Source organism: Eucyclogobius newberryi, unplaced genomic scaffold (genome assembly GCF_026437365.1).
Source record: "Eucyclogobius newberryi isolate DKJ021-1_F unplaced genomic scaffold, fEucNew1.0.hap1 SCAF_13, whole genome shotgun sequence".
Classification (NCBI taxonomy): Eukaryota; Metazoa; Chordata; class Actinopteri; order Gobiiformes; family Gobiidae; genus Eucyclogobius; species Eucyclogobius newberryi.
The window spans coordinates 6,836,177-6,860,366 of NW_027315757.1; the positions used below are offsets into that span (position 1 = coordinate 6,836,177).

Here is a 24,190-nt window from a genome sequence, read left to right on the forward strand (position 1 = left end):
TATTTCCGCAGGCAAATCTGCACCGAGATGTTTCAAAAGGTCCACAGCAGGCGGCAGTAGGCTGTCAAGGATCTGCCGTGTTCTTTGCATTTCAGATGCAGCAGGGTCTTTCAAGATAATATCCACACTCGAACGCCATGCGTCGTAATCCACTTCATGCTGTGGTCGGGGGGTTCTTCCGGAAAACATTCGTAATCTGTGTGAAGAACGCACATCATCACTTTGTCCCATTCCAGCTGCAGCAGGTGTGGTAACCTGTTCAGAATCAGCAGCCATTTTGTATTGTGGTGGTGTTGAGGGATCAGCCATTTTGAATTCTGTGGGGCGTTCAGGTTTAACAGTGCGCATCTCAGCAACTGTTTCACTTATTTGGGTCATTAATTCTTGTAAAACGTCAGTAAAGTCCTGGCCAGACAATTTTGCCACTTCTTTTAAGTCAGCTAAATAAGTCTGTGTCTTATCACAACCTACATTAGCTGCATAAATCTTGGATAAACTCTCCACACAATATTCATTTTCCTCTGGTTTAAACGTGTAAGGCAGAATAGGTGTTAACAACTCAAACGCAGAACCAGTTTTAAACTCAACCACTAATTTCTTGTGAAATTCACTTTCGGGTGAATGTACTTTAACTGAGCGTTCTATGGCCCCGTATTGTAGCAGGAAGTCTTCCACTTCCTCTGTATCACAATTCGGTATCCCGCTCACTAGCACTGAGTTAGGAATTTTAACACCGAGTGAGTCCAACACATTCATTATTGATTTAATTTGGCGAGTCTGAATGAAATTAAATTAACTAGCAATGTATCATGTACTTAACATGACCTCCTGGCTAGCTCGCCATGTTTTTCTTATGTAGCATATGTGAGAATATGCCACTGGGCTAGATCAGAAGGTTCGACTCAGGGAGGTGCATGTAAGCAATAATACAAAAAACAGCGAATCAAAGTGCGGCTGTGCCTTATATATTTACAGTGACCAACATACCAATATTTACAATATATACAATCTGCAGATTTCCAACGGTATACTGAAGCGTATTACAATTTCTGGTGGTATCAATAACAATCCAAGTTTCAATAATGTTCAGTGCAAGACATCCAAGGTAGAAAGCACACACACTCATAGTAACACTTGCACATCTCAATGAAAATAGTACAAATGTCCATAAAAGAAGAAACCGAGTTCTTGTATTGTCCAAAAATATAGCGCTGTGACTGAGGGGAGAGTTCGCAAGGTGTGTGGTGTCTTTCGGGTGGGAGTGGACGGCTGAATCAGCCCCTACCATACCGTTGGAAAGTTTGTAGTTTTGTAATGTTCAGTGTTCAGTTCTGGTTCTGGGTCCAGGCTGGTCTCAGCTCGCCATCAAGTTAATCCTTCGTTCTGGTACCCCACTGGGCACACCTGGCCTGCGATCAATAAACAGGTCCATCAGTGTAATACCCAACATTTAGCTAGCTTCTAGGTTCTTTGGTTCATCTCTTTAAATTACAAGTAATGCAGTAAATACTTATTACATTCAGTTGTACAAATACATTTAAATAAACACTTGAATAAATACCTGTTTAGATAAATAATCTGTTGGCACGGCAATGAATATATATATCAATAATCAAAGCAATATGCATCACAACAAGAAGACACAGACAGACAACTCAGACGGACTCACCAAATTCCACGTTTTCCTGCGCGCTACGAGTCCAGCATCAGCGGCGGTTGATAAAGCGTCTATTAACATACACGATTTTAAAACCGGCGACATTTAAGATGATTAAAAAGCGGGTGTTTGTTGCAAAGCGTACCTGGTTCAGCCGTCCTGTCGCCTCTCCCAACACCGTGCCCGGAGAGGCACACAGGAAGCTGATATTGAACCGGCAAGCGTGTGATTGGCTAAAGTGACGCAGTGCGTGCGTGACGCGCAACATACGTAAACCACGTGACAAGAAGGGGTATTGGGAGTTGTAGTTTTTTTTCCTATTTGCAATAAAAGTACGTGGGTTACACAAAGGATTAAAAAAGTAGTTTTTCCCAATACATTGGTTACAATCATGTCTATTCGTATTTGGTTACTTGCAGTTCAAGGCCAACCTGGAGAAGACCAAGCAGAGCCAGGAGAGCGCCAACAGGTGAGCTGGCCGACAAGAACCACAAACGACAGGTAACAGACTTGTTTGAAGACTGAATGAGTCTTCTTGTTGCAGACGGAGTTGGACAATGTGTCGGCCTTGCAGGAGGACGCAGAGAGGAACGGGATTAAGACAGCCAAGGACGTGGCTGGGCTGGAGGGTCAGCTGCAGGACACTCAGGTAATGGATCACAAGTGTCAGTGGGAATAGATGGGAGGGGAGTCAAAACTGTGTACTGTTACTTGAAAATTGTATTACTCAATTTAAAGGGTTAAAATTAAAACATTGAAATTCAGCTCTGAGTCCATTATTACTTTTAAATGTCTTACTTTGTTTACAGATTTTAGAGAGAGGGACTGAGGTGATTGCTAACACTTTGTTTCTGTGGGACAAAGACGAAGATTTCGGTCTTGAGTTCCGTTGGAGAAAGTTGTTTTGCATCCACACACTGATCCGTTGAGGGCAGTGACAGAGTGAATCGACTGGTCCATATTCACCTGCCGTCAGTGACACATAGATCTGTGTTGTCTGCATAATTGTGATAGGACACACCACTGTTTTGTATAAACTGTCCCAACGGCAGCATGTACAGATTGGTCCAAGGATTGACCCTTGGGGCACCCAACAGGTCAATGCCAAGCTCTCAGAGACACTGTTTTCAAGGTAGGACTTCAACCAATGGAATGCTTTAATGGGGTTGGCTTGAAAACAGTGATTATAAGGACATTCTTCAGACTTCCTAAACAATTTTTTTCGACATATTCTTGATTTGTTTTTACCTAGCTCTGACGTTAATGGAATGGCATGGAATGGAAACAATAAAAACTAATTCAACCATGATTTCCATCCTTCTATGTTCAACGGCAGTTGATAGCCAACTAAAAAGGTGTATTTACCACCAACTACTGTAGATGTACGTCTTCTGTAGTTGGATATCTACAAAGTATGTGTTTTCCATTATATCAGGAAAAAAAGCAAAACACAAGAAGAAAAAAAGGAGAGAGAAAGAAAGAGAGAGAGAAAAAAGAGAGAAAAAGCCTACATAGCTTCTTCATAGCCTACATCATGTTAATCAGTTAAACAATAAAGGCTTATCTTATCTTGTTGTTGTTGTTGTTGTTGTTGTTGTTGTTGTTGTTGTTGTTGTTGTTGTTTTATGGCGGTTGGCATCCGAGTGTTGCATTACCGCCAGACTTTATTCCTCAGACTTTGTTGAATCCTTTAGAAGTTCTTCTTCCATTATCTTATCTTTATTGTTGTTGTTGTTATTGTTGCCTTTAGAGGCCGCTCATGTGACGATATAAAGCATATGCAAAAAGAATGTGTGCATTTGATTATTTTCCTCTTTGTGACTATATAAATCATATGCGTATGCTTCATGCAGAAAGCAGTCTGTGTGGGAAGTGTGACGACGGAGCTAAACTGAAGTGCTGTAACTGTGGGGAAGAGCATAGCTCTGCCTACAGGGGGTGCAGGTTTAGCAAAAGAGCTGCTGAGGTGCAGAAAATTAAGGACTCTCAAGGTACATCCTATGCCGATGCAGTCAAGAAAGTGTCAAGTAAAGAGGTGCAAGTAAATACAGTGAGAGAGGCCAACGCTGCTCACAAACAGAGCGAAGTGAGAGAAGCCAGCGTTGCTCCTAAGTGTGAAGGTTCCAAGTGTGGAGGTTTCAGAATTAATGAGAATACCTTGGTTGTGGATAGAGAGGTTTTTTTACTCTTTATGGTGGATGTTGTAAACTGTGCTGCTCAAACTCAAAAGAGAACTGAAAGGATCAGGATCATTACTAAAGCTGCAGGAAGATTCCTTGGAACCAAAGAACTTGAAGGGGCAGAAATAGAAAACAGGCTAAAGGTGCTAAATGGGAGACAGAGTGAAGGAAGTCTACTTTTGGGGAATCAGAGTGATCAGAGTAAAGAAATGGAGGTAGGGGCGTCGCTGGTCTCCTGTCCTCGCCCAATCCAGTAGATGCACGGCTGCCAAGCAACTACATCAGTGGAAATATCAAAGCCAAAAGAATGAAGCCTAAAGAATAAGCTGTACGGCGGAAGCATCAATAAAGTCTAAGTCTCGTAAAACGCCATAGAAGAAGCTTCCATAAAACACCAAGGAAGCAACTACAGCCTCACACCCGGTCTGGAGAGACGGGAGATGGCGGAGGAGAGTGGATCGGGGATGGAAGACGTTCTGGACGGCGTGGAGGAGCAGCCTTTTCTGCCTGCACGTGCCCGGAAACGTAAAAAGTCCCTTAGCTCGTCCGAGGGTTCTGGGAATGAGCAGCAGGATGAGGCTGAAGCTATTGATGTCCGGGGTGAGAGCAGAGACTGTAAGGTGATCATAAAGCTTGCACAGGATAGTGCATCCTTTAAGGAGTGGAATTCAGTGGCATTGTCAAAGAGCCTAACTGTAGCTGTGGGAGTGATCAAGAGTGCGAGTGTCCTTAGAGATGGCTCGCTGCTGGTCGTGTGCAAGGACGCGGCTCAGCAACGGAAGGCGATTGGAACTAAACGTCTGGGTGGAAAGGACATTCTTGTGTCTAATGCTGAAAGAAACACGGTCAGAGGAGTTATCGTAGGTGTCCCTACGGCGACGTCTGTGGATGAAGTTAAGGAGAATTTGACGGGAGTTACTGTGGTGGACGCTAGGCGTTTGAAGGTGACCCGGTTTGGGGTAAGATGTGACAGCTTGTCGGTAATGGTAACACTTGAAGGGAGGTGCCTGCCTAGTAAGGTGTTCATTGGGTACATGTGCTATAGCGTCAGGCCATATGTTCCGCCGCCCCTGCGTTGCTTTAAGTGCCAGCGCTTTGGGCATATTGCAGCGGTCTGTAGAGGGAGGCAAAGGTGTGGTAAATGTGCAGGAGATCATGAGTATGGGAAGTGTGACGTGGGTGCAAAACTGAAGTGCTGTAACTGTGGGGAAGAACATAGCTCTGCCTACGGGGGATGCAGGTTTAGCAAAAGAGCTGCTGAGGTGCAGAAAATAAAGGTCTCTCAAGGTGTATCCTATGCAGATGCAGTCAAGAAAGTTTCAAGTAACGAGTTTAGAGTAAATACAGAGAGAGGAGCCAGCGCTGCTCCCAGCCAGGGCGAAATGAGAAAGGCCAGCGTGGCTCCCAAGAAGTGTGAAGGTTTCAAGAGTGGAGGTCCCAAGTGTGCAGGTTCCAGAATTAATGAGAATACCCTGGTTGTGGATAGAGAGGATTTTGTACTCTTTATGGTGGATGTTGTAAACTGTGCTGCTCAGACTCAAAGCAGAACTGAAAGGATCAGGATCATTGCTAAAGCTGCAGGGAGATTCCTTGGAACAAAGGAGCTTGATTGGGCAGATATAGAAAACAGGCTAAAGGCGCTAAATGGGAGTCGGAGTGATGGGGGTCTGCTTGTGGGGAGTCAGAGTGATCAGAGTGACGAGATGGGGGTGGGGGTGGTCTCCTGTCCTCGCCCAGTCTCGTAGACGCACGGCTACCAAGCGGCGACATCAGTGGACATATTAAAGCCTATAGAATGAAGCCTGAAGAATAAAGCTGTACGGTGGAAGCACCGAACGTCAAAGAAGGAGAGGAAGATGAAGAAGAGTCTCCCTGGAATAAAGCCGGTCACAAAGACATATCATGACCTCATGGGCTTTGTAACACCAAAGCAATGGAAGGAGTACTTTTACGGACTACGACAGAGTCTGAGGACTACGACAAAGTCTGAGGAATAAAGTCTGGCGGTAATGCAACACTTGGATGCCAACCGCCATAAAACAACAACAACAACAACAACAACACAAAAGAAGGAGAGGAAGATGAAGAAGAGTCAGTCCTGGAATAAAGCCAGTCGGAATCTGAAGAATGAAGTTTAAAGAAAAGAATAAAGTCTAAAGAATAAAGTCTGGCGGTAATGTAACGCTTCACTTGGATACCTACCGCCATAAAACAACAACGTCACTCGGATGTCGACTGCCATAAAACAATAACAACAGCAACAACAGTCTAAGGAATAAAGTCTGGCGGTAATGCAACACTCGGATGCCAACCGCCATAAAACAACAACAACAACAACAGTCTGTGTGTGACGATATAAGAAGATCCAATTCTTTAGAAGTCTGACAGAATAAAGTTTAAAGAATAAAGTCTGAAGTCTTAGATGTACAACTACAGTAGGTGGCGGTAATGTAACAACTTGGATACCAATTGCCATCAAACACAGAAGAAGTTCATAGACCCGCAGTGGTAAAAGTGATCCACAGTGACGAGAAGTAACGTGAATGCGTCTTCTTTTTGAAACACGGTATTTACCTCATGAATTGTCAATTCTGCGCTCTCCCAGAGGCTGTGGGGGGCGTGGATACTTTTTTTTGGTTGTCATTTAGAGGGGTTTTTGGATCTTATTCAGTATTTGAGAAAACTAGATCTTACTGAAAATTTGAGGGCTCAGGTAAACACACTTACAGTCCTGCTTTAAATGGGGTTGACTTGAAAATTCAGTTTTCCATTACTGTTGTCATTTGTCCTGTCTTTTAGCTGTGTGAGAGCAAGAAGAAACTGGAGGATGACGTAGGAACTATCGAGGCTTTGTAAAAGTGCAAGAAGAAGCTGCAGAAGGATCTGGAGATGTCCAACTTGCGCCTGGAGGAGAAGACCATGGCCTTTGAAAAGATGGAGAAAACTAAGACCCGCCTGCAGCAAGAGCTAGAGGACATAACTGTGGACCTGGACCACCAGAGACAGATCGTGTCCAACCTGGAGAAGAAGCAGAAGAAGTTTGACCAGGTACAGCACTAGGGCAGGACGAGATGGCTTAACATTTTTATCTCACGGAAAAAGAGAGAAAGTCTGTGATAATGATTTAAGTTACAACAAACAGACTGGTTTAACATATTATTAAGCCAGCAATATGATATGACCCAGCCCTTCACAGTACCCTACACTTGCACCATCACTTTGGGAACATTTCAAGTGCTACTTAAATGTTAATGTATTGTATAGATGTTTTAAATTCTGCTGCGTTGAATTATGGATTTCAATAATCACTCATAATAGCATAGTATTGTACAGTCTTACCAGTGTTGGGTGTAACTTAGTACTTGTAATACTTAGTTACTGTAATCAAATTACAATTTTAAGTTACTAACAAAATAGTAAGGAATGTAACCTTCCTCTGCAACAAGCGTCTGATACAGTCTAAACAAGGAGCAGGTTGAAAGTGCTAAACGTGTCAAACCCACAGATATGACTTGTACTTCTACTGTGAGGCGAAGCTCAGAGGCTGAGAAAAGCAGAATATATTTCCCATTCTAATGATGATCCTAGTGTTATGTCATTTCACACACTTTAAACAACTAATTTGTTGTGTGTCTCTGTGGTTTCTACCATCATGGCACCTCGACCATTTGCCAAATGTCACTTTCCTCTCTCTCCCCATTTCACGCTGGAGCTGGCTAATCTATTTATGCCTTTGGGACAGAAATCTCTTCTATGTTTATCTGTAGTATCTGTGTCATGAATGCAGTGGTGTAGAGTGTGTCTAAAAGAGTTGGCCGTGCTTCTGTCTTGTGCAGATGCTGGCTGAGGAGAAGAGCATCTCGGCGCGGTACGCAGAGGAGAGGGACCGCGCAGAGGCTGAGGCCCGAGAGAAGGAGACCAAAGCCCTGTCCATGACCCGAGCACTGGACGAGGCTCTGGAGGCCAAGGACGAGCTGGAGAGGCTCAACAAGCAGCTGAGGGCCGAGATGGAGGACCTGATGAACTCCAAGGACGACGTGGGCAAGAACGTGAGTCTGGAAAAGGCACTTTTTACAGATGTGGATTAGAGGCCGTTTCTACTTTTCCCTCTTATTGTTCCTACATTGGGCATATGTTTATGAATTACAGACACCTGTCTGCCCCAATGTGGTCCTGTTATTTCAAAAGATGCAAAGAAATTTGTCATTGTAATTATTGGTATCACAAACACTTTTGAAACAAACCTATGAACTATGAACTATTTTAAATACTTCTCATGCATATACTGTGGAAGTGTCCCTGGCTAGGACCCTACACTCTCCATTTCCATCAAGGAATGTGATTAGAGCTGTATTCAATATCTGCTTTACTTACTTTACTTATCTAAAGTTGATTTAGCATAACATGTCTCCTTGAAGAATATAAATCTTACTTATTCAGAAAAGGCCAGTGTTACAACCATCACATGAAAGATATATATATTGACAACTTGTATATAGAACTGACTGCTATCACTCTTGTAATGGCTGATTTTACAATGTGTTATGGTATTTAGTAGACAAACATAATTCGAGCAGATATGGTCATGTATTTCGCTTTCCTTTTTTTAACTTGACATTTTGAACCAATCCAGTTTCCATTTTCCTAACCTAATTATAAAATCACTTTGTTTCATCTCTCAATAATCTCAAGACATTGTCCCCCGTGTCCTCGGGTAGGTGGACAAGCTGCAGAAGTCGAAGCACATCCTGCAGCAACAGCTGAAGGAGATGAAGACTCAGGTGGAGGAGCTGGAGGACAAGCTGCAGGCCACGGAGGACGCCAAGCTGAGGCTGGAGGTCAACATGCAGGCTCTGAAGGCCCAGTACGAGAGGGACCTGCAGGGGAGGGACGAGCAGAGCGACGAGAAGAAGAGAGCACTCCTCAAACAGGTGCTTACATTTGTCACTTCAGTTAGCAGAGCACGTTTGAACCATTTGAAGGACTGAAATATGAACTACTAAAATAAAAAAAAAAACATGCATTTCATAAATATACAGAATATACTGAGCAACAGTCTTTCTACTAAGGCCTCATTGTGACTCTGCAGAGGATTTTTATTTCTTTGTTTGGTAGGATTTTCTATAATAAATGGGATCTGTGCACAGCAACAGTTGGCTAAGCTAACCACAGCTAATGGTAGCTTTTATCGAAGATTGAAATATAAAAAAAAAAAACTAATTCAATGTTAAATTAAAGACCTTTTAACTCAGGGTTCTGAGGGTCTGTGATTTCAAGTAGGAATTCCGAGATGTAGAGCATTACAAGAGTGTTTCCGTGTGAATTCGCATGTCAGAATCTGAAGACGATTTATGCACATGGAACAGGTTTTTTTGATCGTTAAAACTTTAAAATTGAACAAACTTTAATCTAGGATAAACTAGATAAAATGTTCAACATTATAATAATGTTGACAATATTTTAACAAGATTGATTGTCTAAACTTCATTTTAATTTGTGCTCTTTGTGTCAGTATGAAAACTAGAGCTGGGGTTTCCAAACCCAAATCCTTTTCAGGCCAGGCCCCTAAAAATGACTGAACTGGGTCCCCCACTGCTATTTGAAATTGCCATCTTAGATCATTTAGGTTTGTTTGAGTGGCTTCTTGTTATTTTATTTATTTATTGTTGTTGTTTGGTCAAAACGAAACAAAAAGTGCTCATCATCCAAGCACAAAAAAAAATAGATATAACAGATTTGCTATTTGACCAGGTGTAGGCAGAAGCCAAGGCCTTATTTCACACAAATGTAATGTTTCCAATAAAAATATGTATCATGTGCATTATCATTTTAAAATGACATCTTCCAAGTCATCTCGTGACCCCCAACTCTTGGGACCCCCACTTAAGTAAGACATGTATACAATATTTTGACTCCCAACACATTTATTTCTCTATAAGGGACATTTCTGTTACACAGGAGTCTTGGGTATTACAATAAATATTGCAATAACAGTAACGTGGTCTTGATGAATTTGTGTGGGTCAGGTGCGGGAGTTGGAGGCGGAGCTGGAGGATGAGAGGAAGCAGAAGGCTCTGGCTGTTGCAGCCAAGAAGAAACTGGAGATGGACCTGAAGGATGTGGATGGCCACATCCAAGCAGCCACCAAGGCCCGCGACGAGGCCATCAAACAGCTGCGCAAGATACAGGTATGCACCTGGACTACCCGCTACTGCAATCCTGTCAGCTGCTTTTGAACAAAGGAACAGTAAGCCGCACAGGTGGCTACCTATTGTTTACACTGAGATTGAATTTACAGTTATTTCAGATGCTTTTATTGCTCAATAGTACGTCGGTGTAATCACTCATTTGTCCCTGGTACTACATTCAAAAATATGAAAACATTTCTTGTAATATTGCGCATTCTTGTTTTGTCATTGTACCACTTCAGCAGGAATATATGTGTGTTAGGGTTACGGTTAGGGGTGCTTTGTGGTGGTCGGAGAGGTCCAGACCTGTTCTCAAGGGAGAACTTCACTGCAGTCTAATCTCTGATTTATTGCTATACCAGGTGAAACATAGATTTGAGTGTCGTCTGCATAATTGTGATAGGACACATTTTCACTGCGTATCAGCTGACCTAACGGCAGCATGTAGAGGTTGAACAGAAGGGGACCCAGGACTGACCCTTGGGGCACACCACAGGTCAGGGGTATGTGGTCTGAGACCAATTTCAACAAAGTACTTCCTGTCTTCCAGATAGGACCTTAACCAGTTTAAGGCAGTGCCATTGATGCCCACCCAGTCCTCTAGTCTCTGTAAGAGGATCCCGTGATCGACAATGTTAAAAGCAGCACTCAGATCTAACAGAATTAAGACTGAGGCTTTGCCCGTGTCAGTGTTCAGGCGGATATCATTTGTCACCATGACAACAGCAGTCTCAGTGCTGTGATGAGGTCTAAAACCTGACTGAAAAACATCAAATGAGTTGTTTATTAAGAGGAAATCTGTGAGCTGTTGGTAAACAACCTTTTCAAGGACTTTGCCCCAAAATGGCAGATTAGAAATGGGCCGGTAATTACTCAGTACTGCAGCATCAAGACTGCTCTTCTTTAGGAGAGGCTTTATGACCGCAGTTTTCAAAGACATTGGGAATGTTCCAGATTGAAGCGACTTGTTAACTATGTGAGTGAGTGGTGCTAACAAACTGTTCAGCACAGACTTTAGAAATCTGGTGGGTAACACATCGAGGCAGCATGTAGATGAACTCAGACTGGTGATGATCTCATGGACAGTTTTGTCAGTTACTGGTGCAAAGTGAGTTAGCTCTAAGTGTCTAGGTGGTTTTAGGGTGATTTTTTTGCCTTGTGGGATTCATAGCATTCTTAATGCCCTGAACTTTGTCATTAAAGAATAATGCAAACTCATTACACTTGGATGTGGAAATAAGGTCTAACGGTAGCTGAGCTGGAGAGTTTGTTAATCTGTTTACTGTGGCAAACAGGTTGTTACTGCAGCTTCCAATTATTTCAGAAAAATATCTTTCCCTAGTTCTACATAAAATGAGGTTGTACATGTTCAGCTTCTCTTTGTAAATCTCTTTTTGAACCTGGAGGTTTGACTTGCCCCATTTCCGCCCTGCGGCACTCCCTTTTCTGTGCCCTGACCGAATCATGATTTCTCCATGGCGCCTTCTGCTTATTTTTAGCCTTCATAGGGGCAATAGGGGCATCAAAACACTAGATGTAACAGAGTTCAACAAATCATTTACATTAGAACATGTGACATTTTCAAAGTTTATCATTTCCATAAACAGTGCACTTGTGCCATCATTTATGTGTCTCCTCTGAACAACTGCAGGACCAGCTGGTGGTTTGGGAAAAACAGACAGGTCAAAGAAGACACAGAAATGATCAGACAGAGCAACATCGATCACATTAACATTTGAAATATTTACCCCCTTTGTAATTATGAGATCTAGAGTGTGTCCTTTGCTGTGGGTGGGGCCTCTCACATGCTGAGTAAGACTGAAGGTTTCAAGGACAGCATCAAGCTCTTTAGCGTTTCTGTCACAAATATTATCAACATGCACATTGAAACCACCTGTAATGACCAAACCATCAAAGTCTGTGCATACGACTGAAAGCATCTCAGTAAAATCAACCAATAAAACTTTGGCAGTGCTGGGGAGGCTTGTATAAAACAATGAAGAGAATGGATGGAGACTGTTTTAGCTCCATTTTAAAAGATACATACTCAAATGATGAAAACACCCCAAAAGACAACCTGCGGGTAATTATTTAATCCCTAAAGACAGCACAGACTCCACCCCCTTTTTTGTTTTCTCGTGTTTCAGATTCGAACTTAAAGTTGGGTGGAGCAGATTCTATCGGAACTACATTTCCTGTGTTTTTGTCAAGCTATGTTTCAGTTAAAAACATAAAATCAAGATTATAAGAAGAAATAAAATTATTAATTAAGGGTGATTTGTTACATAGGAGTGCACGGTGGCAAAGACGGTTAGCGCTCTTGCCTCCCAAGGAGAACATGGGTTCGATTCCCGGTTCTCTCCGGGTTCTTCGGCTTCCTCCCACCGTCCAAAGACATGCATGTGTTAGGCAAAATTGGTAACTCTAAATTGGCCCTAGTTGGCCCGACGACTGTCCAGGATGTACCCCGCGTAAGTCCCAAAGTCACTGTGATAGGCTCCAGTCACCCGCGACCCCGAAAGGGAACAAGCGGTAGAAAATGGATGGATGGATGGATGGATTTGTTATATAAGGATTACATAAGGATCTGACATTTAGCACAGCAAGTTTCACAGACTAGTTTCAGTGGTACTGGGCGTTATCTTTTCACAGGGAATATGAATCAAATTTCTCAGATCGGGCAGCCTGACTCGCATTTTGTTTTCCCATCTGTATGATGTGACTACAGAACTAGGGGGGGCTATTTTTACACAGGGCCCCGGGTTGGTTTGATTTGGAATATGACAATAAGTCCTGGCAACGCTGAGACCCAGTGGATCCTATTTATGGGAGATAGTTTGGGAAAGGCGAGGGGGGATGGGTGGTGCGGCTTTTGTTGGTGCAGTCGGCTTGTGCGGGGAAGAGTTGATAAGTATTGACATAGCCCTTGATCTTGCTATATTGGGCGTGAGTGGAGCCATCTTAAGGCCTGATTTGATCAGACATTCAAAATGGCTGAGAAGGCCCATGGGTGAGGGTGGAGATGAGAAGGAGAATGAGGAATCTGTAGTGGGAGTAGATGTTGCAGGGGGAACCCAGGGCTGGTCTGAAGGCAGGGGCGATGACAGGGATGTTGTTGGGCCTGTCACAGATGGGTCCAAGGCCTTTGAAGATTGTTGTGGTGCTGTTGCTGATGAGTCCTTCGCTGGAGGCGGTGGAGGTGAATGTGGAGCAGCTGGAGCTGAATCCTTTTCTGGTGGTAGTGGTGGTGGTGGAGCGGCTGCTGATGAATCCTTTGGTGGAGGCTGTGGTTGTAGTGCTGTTGATGTTGAAACATTGGCTCGGTCACTGGCTGATGGAGCAGGAATTCTTCTCTCATTCCCCTCTTCTCTAACTATCTGCTCAGGACCCTGTCCAGGCCCAGTCCAATGCCTCAGAGCGTGGAGCAGGTTCTCTGTCAGCACCCTCACTCCACCTCTGCATAGGTGGGGGCCAATTCTCTTAAACAGGTCCTCTCCTTTCCAGAATTGATAGAAGTTCTCAATGCAATGAAATCCTCTAGGACTGCCATGTGTTCAGCTGAAGCAGCGGGTTAAACTTGTTTATCTTCCTGGTGATGTTTGGTAGAGGTCCACTAATGAATGTTTTGATTTCCATTTGATCAAGCACGTCGAATAACTTGAAGAAGTCTCTTTTCAAAACTTCAATCTCTTCCCATCGTATATTCACTACACCCACGTACACAATCCGCTGTTTAACTCCTCGATGTTTGGCCAAAAACATTAGGAAGGAGTGACGTTATCTCCGTAACAGTGGGGCTGGGAAAATAATGTATTTTGATTTTTTCATGCTCAAAATTGTCCGCATCAAATGCTCAAAATGCACTCCCTGGACGCACCTCCACATAGTCTTTGAATGTAAACTGGACGCTTTGACGCTGAGGTTTGAACACTTTCGGATAATTCTGATCTGCTCCAAAGTGAACCAGTGGAAATATGTCAATAGACACAGAATGCAAGCCATGTTTGTCTAGTTGCCCGCCATAAAATGCTTAGCTCCAGATGTTATATGAATCCAATGCACTTAAATTGTTATTATTTAGACTGGAAGCATCTGATGATCATTTTCTTTTATGTTCAGGCTCAGCTGAAGGGATACCAGAGAAAGCTGGAGGACACCAGAGCTTCTCGAGATGATATCTTCTCCGCCAAGGAGAACGAGAAGAAGCTTAAGAGCCTGGAGGCCGAGGTCTTGCAGCTGAATGAGGTATAGAGCTCATTCACCGACGTCACAAAACCACGTGATCGCATACGTTGCCGCCCCCTTGTCATACGTTGCCGCCCCTTGGCCATCACTTGTTGCGTTCCTTTGCACTGATAGAGCGTGGAAATTGATCTCAAACATAAATTATGGAGGCCCCAGTGCACAAACTCCTTAGATGAGCTACACAGAGGTCGATATTTAGAAAAGCTGCGATCAATCAACTCACTAAATCACCGACTCTTCCAGATATCTCCAAGCCCACTGGTCCAATGGTTCATAAGTCCCAATTTTGAACAAAAGGTCTACGCCTGGATAAAATTTATGTTAATTCTACAGCGTTTATTCTCCGGAGCTCCAGCGCAGGCAGGCGGTGCGTGAGTCTACATGCCCGGGGTTCAGCGCACCTCCACGGGGCTGAACAGCTGTCAGCCACGCGAGTGAGTGACAACTGATAGAACACCAGATCAACAAAGAGTCTACGCCTAAATAAAACTGATGTTAATTCTACAGCGTGCGCAGAACAGATATATATAGATCTATATCTATATATATATATAAAAGTCTATGTCCATCGCGCTCTTATTTCTGTGTTTCTCGGTATCGGATAGAGCTTCTCTCCGTTTATTTTCCTGGTTGCTGCACTCAACTGCCACATGTACCTTCACCATTTTGATTATTATAAAGCGTGCAATATCATTAATGAAGTTTTCGGCCTCTTTGAACCGTGTTTCGTCGTAAATCGAAGCAGACAGACTGCGGTATAGAATGGGCTTGTATAGGTAGACACGCACTGAGGACAGCCAACATGGCCAAAAGGGCCTGGAGGAGCGTGGGGGGAGCGTGGGGGGCAGTCGTGTGACGTCACGTGAATGACCTCTATAGTTAGAGGGCTTTTTCAAAAGAGGATAATTTTTACTCAGTAGTCAAGACTTCTAACCAACATATCTGGTTGCCGTAAACATTAAGGTTTTCAAAAAATGGACTATTGTTGGTAATATTTTTCATTCTTTCGTTCTGCTTATTAAAGTACTTTTGAACACCTTTGCATTGGAATTCAAAATGTTTAACTAAATAAACATGACTACACTGCTTAGAAAAACAGCTCAGACATGCCCTCTGCTGGCAACAGTGAAGAGTGTGACGCTCTTTAAAGGTCCCATAACATGCAAAATCGACTTTTCAGAGCTTTTAACCTTCTTACATTGCTATTTGTGCTTCATATATGTACCCAGAGTGTTTTTTTATTGATTCCCGCAGTGTTTAGCTATATTACAGACTATCTCCTTTCCTCAAATCTCCAAACTGACGGGGGGTGTCTACAAGACACCCCCCGACATAACCCCAGGCACGCGTCATCATCCCCCCTCACCCTCCCTCTCCACCCGCCTATATATATAGATCTATAGATATATCTGTTCTGCGCACACTGTAGAATAAAAAACAGATTTATTTAAGCTCAAAGTAGTGTTGATCTGAAGTTCTATCGTTTCTCACTCAGTCGCGCAGCAGGAGCAGCGCACGGCGGAGCAGACAGCTGTGGGGCTACGTCACGAGTGGGCGGGGCACACACGCGCTCTGAGACTACGTCACGGGTTGGGCGGGGGAGCCAGATCGCTCTTCACAAGGGTGGGGGCGAATATCAAACCAAGCAGTTTGCATTTCCGGGTCGGTGAGGGGGTCCAAGGTCTGGGTGATATTTCTTAACTATTGTGTTAAGGGTGTTGCACAACCCTTATTATTATCAATTATACACTTAGGATAGACTACGAAACGTGAAAAAAAGCATGTTATGGCACCTTTAAATGATGCAGAATACAGTTGCTGTGTGGAAGCTGGTCATTACAGATGTATAATTCTGCCCTCGCCCTGTTTAGGACTTGGCTGCATCTGAGCGAGGAAGACGTCACGCAGAGCAGGAACGAGACGAGCTCCAGGACGAAATCTCCAACAGCACCTCTGGAAAGTACGCAGCAAATTCCTTCTTTATCTGTGCATTGAAAAGACTTTGGATGGATAAAAAGGGTTTCACTCAACATACATTTTATACAAACTTTTTTTTCTTAAATTAAGGGGACATTTGAGCAGCAGCCAGTTTGACATAAAAGTTTTTAATATTTTTTTTTTTTAGTGTGAGGGTTATAAGACAGAGATGGATTTTAAAAGTAGACATAATGTGAGATATTAACCTTGCTACAACAGCGTTTCCTCATCATTAGTTTATTCAAAGTTGTATTTGTGTATGTTTGAGTTTATCTTGTAATGTCCTGCAACTGAGGCTTGAGTGCTCAGAAAATTCTTGTGATCACCTACCCCCTATCAAACCCAAAGAACAGCACTTATTCTGCTTCCTGATTGTTGGCAGGTCGGCTCTGATGAAGGAGAAGCGGCGTTTGGAGGCTCGCATCGCTAAGCTGGAGGAGGAGCTGGAAGAGGAGCAGGCCAACATGGAGCTGCTGAATGACCGCTTCAGGAAGACAACCCTGCAGGTCAGTAGTCAGTATTATGTCTGTGGCTCCTACAGCAATACAAGCTTTAGTGTTTTTACTGTGTTTAACAAAGGTTGATTTGTCGTTTAGTTTAGTATTACAGTAAAGGGCACATTTTATGGTAAATTGCCTTTTTTTTAAACTTTTCAATAGTTTCCTCATTTAGACATACCTAGAGTTGCATTTAGCTTCATTCACACTTTCAGTAATCCTGTTAATGAGCTCTTCTTTTCTGCTCCTTCTCGGAGCCTCACAAAAACACAAAGGTCAAAGGTAGAGAGGTCTCTTGTGCTGTATTTAAGTCCATAAATCATCACAGACTCATTTCTGACTCATATCACATTGATTAAAACTGCATGATTACATTGGCATGTCGGGAAAGCTAGCTTTTGTTTATTTCGCTGTGGCAATTCCGTCTGCTTCCAGTAGATAGAGTGCTAACACAAATCCTACAGAAGGAACATCTGACTGAGAAAAAGTTGTGTGTGGTTTTCAATAAATATATTATTTAGATGCCACAGCAGAGGTACAAGAGCATGTTTTAAAGAAAGTAAAAGAAAAAACCTAAATAATTGTCTTTTTAAATATGTCTTTACTTGTTTGAATTAAAGTTGTTTGAGGAGCTACCGCTAAAAGTCTAATGAAACTGTTGAAAAGAAGAGCCTGGTCTAAAAGTCTCTCCAAACACTCTCTTGTCATCAGTTTAATTTCTTGCATATTTTGGTGACAGTTGGTGTACCTGAAGTTGGTGTCCAGTGGATTACATTTCATTGTGTCTTTGAGCAAGTCAGTCCACCTGCCATGGCCCCAGTGTCTGTGTTCACTGATTTATAAATGTGGTTCCTTGATGTAAAGAGATTTAGTTGTAGAAAAGTGACATGACAATCAAAAGTAAATGATGTGGTTTGCCCGGTGGCTGCAGGTGGACTCACTGACCACAGACCTGAGCGCAGAGCGCAGCATTTCCCAGAAGAGCGAGAACGCCCGACAGCAGCTGGAGCGGCAGAACAAGGAGCTGAAGGCCAAACTGAGCGAGCTGGAGGGAGCAATCAAGACCCGCTTCAAAGCCTCCATCACAGCCCTGGAGCTGAAGATTGGACAGCTAGAGGAGCAGCTGGAGCAGGAGGCCAAGTCAGAGCCGTTATCACCAGTCTAGTATATGTGTGTGTGTGGGACAGGCGTGTAACAGGCGTGTGCTTACAGGGAGAGATCAGCCGCCAACAAGATGGTGAGGAGATCTGATAAGAGGCTGAAGGAGGTGTGCATGCAGTTGTATGACGAGCGACGCCATGGAGACCAGTACAAGGAGCAGGTCTGACCACTGCACAAACTACCATTCTGTTTCAATTATTACGTTGTAGTGTTTATGATCGTAAAGCCATAGTAAACTACATTTCAACAATGAGTACCGTTGTAACCTTTCTTAAAATCAGTCACATCAAAATTCATCCGTCGATACTTGTGATTATTTTATTTAGAGTATTATTATTTAAGTGACCGACATTTATCCCACAAACTGTTTCTAGTTTGTGGTCACATTAAATCACATCATGGTATGTTACTAACGCTTTTGCTTGTGATTTGCTGGAGAAGGCGAACTCCCTGATGAAACAGTTGAAGAGGCAGCTGGAGGAGGCGGAGGAGGAGGCCACTCGATCCAATGTGTCCTGGAGAAATGTGCAGAGAGAGCTGGACGACGCCACGGAGGCCAGCGACGGGCTGACCCGAGAAGTGCACACGCTCAAGAACAGGCTCAGGTACGACTCATGCTGTTAACACGTCCCACAGCATGAGCAGGAGAGGACAGGTCAAATGCTCAACATAAAGGAGATGTCAAAAGTGTGTTTAAATGTATGTGAGCCATTTTAATGCTAGATTACTATCCACCGTTCTCACCTAATGGTTAAAGTTACAAAAAAGTAATTTTGTGCGCGAAAAGGCGCACCGGATTATAAAGTGCACCATCAACTAATGGTCTACCATGAGTACTTGTCCATACATAAAGCATATCGGACTATAAAGCACATAAGATAAACAAAACAGACTTTATTTAACGCGTTCAACTCATTCAGATCAACATTGTTCAACATCAAAACACACTCTGCTACCGCTAAAAGACACCTTAGCATATTCACAACTCCCAGTCTCGTTCAGTTGCAACACGTAAAATACAACACAATACACTCACTTTTTCAGTTCATTCCTCGTCCACAAATCCTTAAAATTCTTTATCTTAAGTGTCCGAGTTTAACAACGTTGTGCTGGATGCCGCAATCCAAGGATCCATCTGGAGTCACGCTGCAGTTCAGTGATGATTTGAGCCTTGTAAAAGCTCTGACCATAGTTGACTTATGCTTTCACCTACCCCCTATCAAACCCAAAGAACAGCACTCATTCGGCTTCCTGATCGTTGGCAGGTCGGCTCTGATGGAGGAGAAGCGTCTAGAGGCTCGTGTCGCTCAGCTGGAGGAGGAGCTGGACGAGGAGCAGGGCAACATGGAGCTGCTGAACTACCGCTTCAGGAAGACAACCCTGCAGGTCAGTAGTCAGTATAATGTCTGTGGCTCCTACAGTAATACAAGCTTTAGTTTTTTTTGTGTATTTAACCAATGCTTATTTGTCGTTTGGTTTAGTATTACAGTAAAGGACACATTTTATGCTAAATTACCATTTTGGGAACTTTTAACCACCGTTTTCTCTTCTAAAACATACCAAGAGTTGCATTTAGCTTTATTCACACTTTCAGTAATCCTATTTACGAGCTCTTCTTTTCTGCTCCTTCTTGGAGCCTCACAAAAACACAAAGGTCAAAGGTAGAGAGGTCTCTTGTGCTGTTTTTAAGTCCATAAATCACCACAGACTCATTTCTGACTCAAATCACATTAATCAAAACTGCATGATTACAGAGAATGTTTTGTTTATTTCGCCGTGGCAATTCCGTCTGTTGCCAGAAGATGGAGTGCTAACACCAATCCTAATGAAGGAACACCTGACTGAGAAAAAGTTGTGTGTGGTTTTCAATACATATATTATTTAGATGCTACAGCAGAGGTACAAGAGCATGTCAGAATCAGAATCAGGATAGGGTTGATTATTTGTCAATGAAGAAGCAGCATCACAGAGAGGGAGAGGAAGAAGCTGGACAAAGTCATCAAGAAGTCCAGCTCTGTCCTGGGCTGTGCTCTGGACTCGGTGCAGGAGGTGGGGGACAGAAGGGTCCTGGCTAAACTCGCATCTATGCTGGACCATGAGTGTCGCCCCCTGCAGGACACTCTGTCCGCTCTGGAGAGCAGTTTCAGTGAGAGACTGATCCACCCTCGCTGTGTGAAGGAGACGTTTCACAGGTCTTTCGTTCTGCTGCTGTCAGACTTTATAACAAACACTGTTAGTCCTGAACATGTGTCTTACCTATGTGCAATACTGACATAATCATGTGCAATACTGACTTAACCATGTGCAATACTGACTTAATCATGCGCAATACTGTCATATTCATGTGCAATTACTGTCATACTCTACGCAATAATGTCATATTCATGTGCATAGAACTGCTGTAAATAAGAGTGTTTACTGTACCACTATGATTACTATTACTTTGTCTTATGTTTTTATATTTTATTTTTATTTTTCATTTTTGGGTTAGGGTTTTTTCTATTCCCTATTAAGAATATGAGAGGTTCTGTCCATAGGAGTTTTGTTTATAAGAGTGTTTTTCTATTAAGAGTGTTATCTTTCTGTATCTACTTGCGTTGCAACACAGAAATTTCCCCATTGTGTGGACAAATAAAGGCATATCTTATCTAATCTAATCTTATCTTATCTTGCCCGGTGGCTGCAGGTGGACTCACTGACCACAGACCTGAGCGCAGAGCGCAGCAGTTCCCAGAAGAGCGAGAACGCCCGACAGCAGCTGGAGTGGCAGAACAAGGAGCTGAAGGCCAAACTGAGCGAGCTGGAGGGAGCAATCAAGAGCCGCATCAAAGCTTCCATCACAGCCCTGGAGCTGAAGATCGGACAGCTGGAGGGGCAACTGGAGGGGCAGCGGGAGAAGGAGGCCAAGTCAGAGCCGTTATCACCAGTCTAGTAAGTGTTTGTGTGTTTGGGACAGGCGTGTAACAGGCGTGTGCTTACAGGGAGAGATCAGCCACCAGCAAGATGGTGGGGAGATCTGATAAGAGGCTGAAGGAGGTGTGCATGCAGTTGGATGACGAGCGATGCCATGGAGACCAGTACAAGGAGCAGGTCACAAACTACCATTCTGTTTGAATTATTACGTTGGAGTGTTTATGATCGTAAAGCCATAGTAAATTACATTTCAAGAATAAGTACTGTTGTAACCTTTCTTAAAATCAGTCACATCAAAATGCATCCGTCTATACTTGTGATTATTTTATTTAGAGTATTATTATTTAAGTGACCGACATTTGTGATCACATTACCTCACATCATGCTATGTTACTAATGCATTTGCTTGTGTGTCGCTGGAGAAGGCGAACTCCTGGATGAAACAGCTGAAGAGATATCTGGAGGGGGCGGAGGTGGAAGCCACTAAATCCAATGCGTCTCGGAAGAAGCTGCAGATAGAGCTAGATAACGCCACGGAGGCCAGTGAGGGGCTGACCCGAGAAGTGCACACATTCAAGAACAAAAACAAGCTCAGGTACGACTCATGCTGTTTACAAAGCGGGAAGAGAACGACCGAGCAGACACACATACATATACTCTCTACAGTCTCAGGGCCCCCTTTGCACAGCCTACACCTTGGGTCTTGTCTGGTGTGATAGATCTGGGCCTCTATTGATCTGGTGCTCAGGGCCTGTTCCTGTGCCCTCATGATCAGGGCCTCTGTGCTGTCCTTCAGATCGGCTCTTTATAGCCATTGGTAGGATTTTGTGATATCAGCCACTTCAGTTATGTTCCGGTGGTACATCCCATGTAAGGGCTTGTCCTCCCATGATGCTCCCTCCAGCACCTCATCATCCTCTGTTCCCCATTGTCTGAGACATTCACTGAGCACGTCATCTGTAGGAGTCTTGTCTTGATGTACTTATGGATCTTGGACGTTTCCTCCAGGATAGTGGCTCTCACGCCCACTAGTACCCAACCTCGTTCCTTACACCATGGAAAAGAAGGTTGGAGGCTAAGATCAAGACAGCTGGGAGAGAGGTGACCCAACTGTCTGAGGCCCAGAAAGGTTCAATGCGAAAGCAAGTACCCAAGAGGTACAACCAGATGCCCATACCTGAAACACTCGAAACTGCCAAACAAAGACTCCAAGCCTTGGCCAGCCGCCTAAAGAGGTACACAAGAGAGAATGAAGCCAGGAGAATAAACAGGTTGTTCTCGGTCTACCGGCAAAAGTGTACGCTCAATTGCAGGGTAATAACAGCAGAACAGACCCACCAAAGCTGGAAACTGAATAGTACTGGAAAGGCATATACCACAACCAAGAGTGGCTGATGGCTCTGAGAGAGGACCACAGCAACATCCCTGAGTAGAATCCAGTTACCATCACTGTGGCAGACATACAGGGAAGAGTCTCAGGCATGAAAAATTGGACAGCACCGGGCCGTGACATGATACAGGCATATTGGCTCAAGAAACTCACCTCACTCCACGAGCGCCTAGCTGTCCAAATGAACACACTGCTAAGGGACGGAACTCACTCTGAATGGCTAAGCGAAGGGCGTACGATCCTGATCCAGAAGGATCCCTCAAAAGGCACAGTCCCGTCCAACTATCGGCCAATAACCTGTCGCGCCACAACATGGAAGTTCCTCTCGGACATAATGGCAGCTAAGATAAGTGGGCACATGGATCACTACATGAGAACTGCTCAGAAAGGCATTGACAAAAATACCAGAGGTGCAAAACATCAGCCCCTGGTAGACCGAACAGTCGCACGGGTCTGTAGAAACCAACACACCAACCTGAGCACTGCCTGGATTGATTACATGAAAGCATATGACTCAATGCCACACACTTGGATCATTGAATGCTTGGAGTTATACAGCATCAATGGGGCTCTAAGAGCCTTCATAGGGCATATACCAAGGTGATGCGCTGTCCCCACTGCTGTCTGAACCCCCTCAGCCAACTGATGACTGATGGCTATGGATACCGACTCAGGAATGGGGCTACCATCAGTCACCCCGTCTACATGGTTGACATCAAGCTGTATGCTAAGAGCGAGCGGGACATTGACTCCCTGATCCACACCAACAGGATCTACAGCTCAGATATCGGAATGTCATTCGGACTAGAGAAGTGTGGGCGGATGGTGACTAAGAGAAGGAAAGTGGTCCACACAGGGGGGTCTCACTCCCAGAAGGACAGTTACAAGTACCTGGGAATCCCACAGGCAAATGGCAACCTCGAAGCGGTAACAAGGAAAGCGGCTACGGCCAAATACCTACAACGAGTGAGGTAAGTCCTCAGAAGCCAGCTCAATGGCAAGAACAAGTCCGGGCAATAAACAGCTACGCCCTGCCAGTGATCCGATACCCTGCAGGAATAGTCAGTTGGCCAAAGGAGGAGATACAGACCACAGATGTTAAGACACGAAAGCTCCTGACCATGCATGGAGGGTTCCATCCCAAATCCAGCACCCTGAGACTGTATACTAGCTGTAAGGAAGGAGGCTGAGGACTAGTGTAGTGTCTAGTTTTTGTAATGTCATGAACTTAAACTATACAGACCTTTTTATCGGTGCCATTTTATACAAAAATAATTACATTTCTTCCTTTAAAGTCTAACTTGTGTTCCAAACCACATGATTTACTGAGGATTGGCTGTGGACTCTCCATTCAAAAACCCCAAGAATATCATTGAAGATTAGACATGGCTGCATCTCAAACTCTAAATTTTTCGACTTATTGCCCATCCTTAGACTCTCCTGCGAATGCTAATGCTAATACTACTTCTAAAGGTAATCCTAATGCTTCTGTTGTCCAGGCGTGGAGGCCCCATCTCCTTCTCCAGCAGTCGCTCTGGCCGCCGGCAGCTGCAAGTAGAAGGCACCTCTCTGGAGCTGCTCTCAGATGAAGAGCTGGAGAACAAGACCTCAGACAACAACGCCAACGAAACCCCTGCTACCCAGCCCACCCCAGAGTAACCCCGGCGACCCATCCCACTCTGGAGTGACCCATCCCACTCTGGAGCGACCCATCCCCCCCAGCCTTACTTTCCTTTCCCTCTGCATGACTCCAGGAGTGATGGAGAAGAGAAGCATTTACTGTTGCCTTAAGGTTCAGATTCAACTTTCATTTGAGCCAGTTTCCTGCTTGGATCGTTTCAGTAGTTGCTACGGGTTACGGCCTGTGGACACACACCTGCACGAGATGCAAAGTGTGGAGTGAAGCACCTCCAGTGGACCAGTGTTTTAGGGGTTTAGCCTGAGTGGTACGGCACAGGTCGCCATGGCATCATTTGGTAACC

The 24,190-nt window shown here is 44.1% G+C and overlaps 1 protein-coding gene and 1 long non-coding RNA gene across 2 annotated transcripts in view; both read left to right on the top strand.

The window, feature by feature from the left end:
* Positions 1-2,332, top strand: part of LOC140357893 (uncharacterized) — a 51,174-nt gene extending 48,842 nt beyond the window's left edge. The window contains exons 2-3 of the long non-coding RNA XR_011926680.1: positions 2,127-2,158; positions 2,202-2,332. This is a non-coding gene — a long non-coding RNA (uncharacterized lncRNA). The remainder of the gene's footprint in view (positions 1-2,126; positions 2,159-2,201) is intronic.
* A 1,714-nt stretch (positions 2,333-4,046) lies between these two features.
* On the top strand, positions 4,047-24,190 carry LOC140357794 (myosin heavy chain, embryonic smooth muscle isoform-like). Its single transcript, XM_072442310.1, is given in 12 exon segments — positions 4,047-4,052; positions 6,637-6,885; positions 7,674-7,886; positions 8,556-8,768; positions 9,864-10,025; positions 14,145-14,270; positions 16,142-16,230; positions 16,630-16,753; positions 17,676-17,884; positions 17,957-18,064; positions 18,337-18,510; positions 23,708-24,190. Coding segments are annotated over 12 exon segments (1,833 nt in total). The 3' UTR covers positions 23,868-24,190.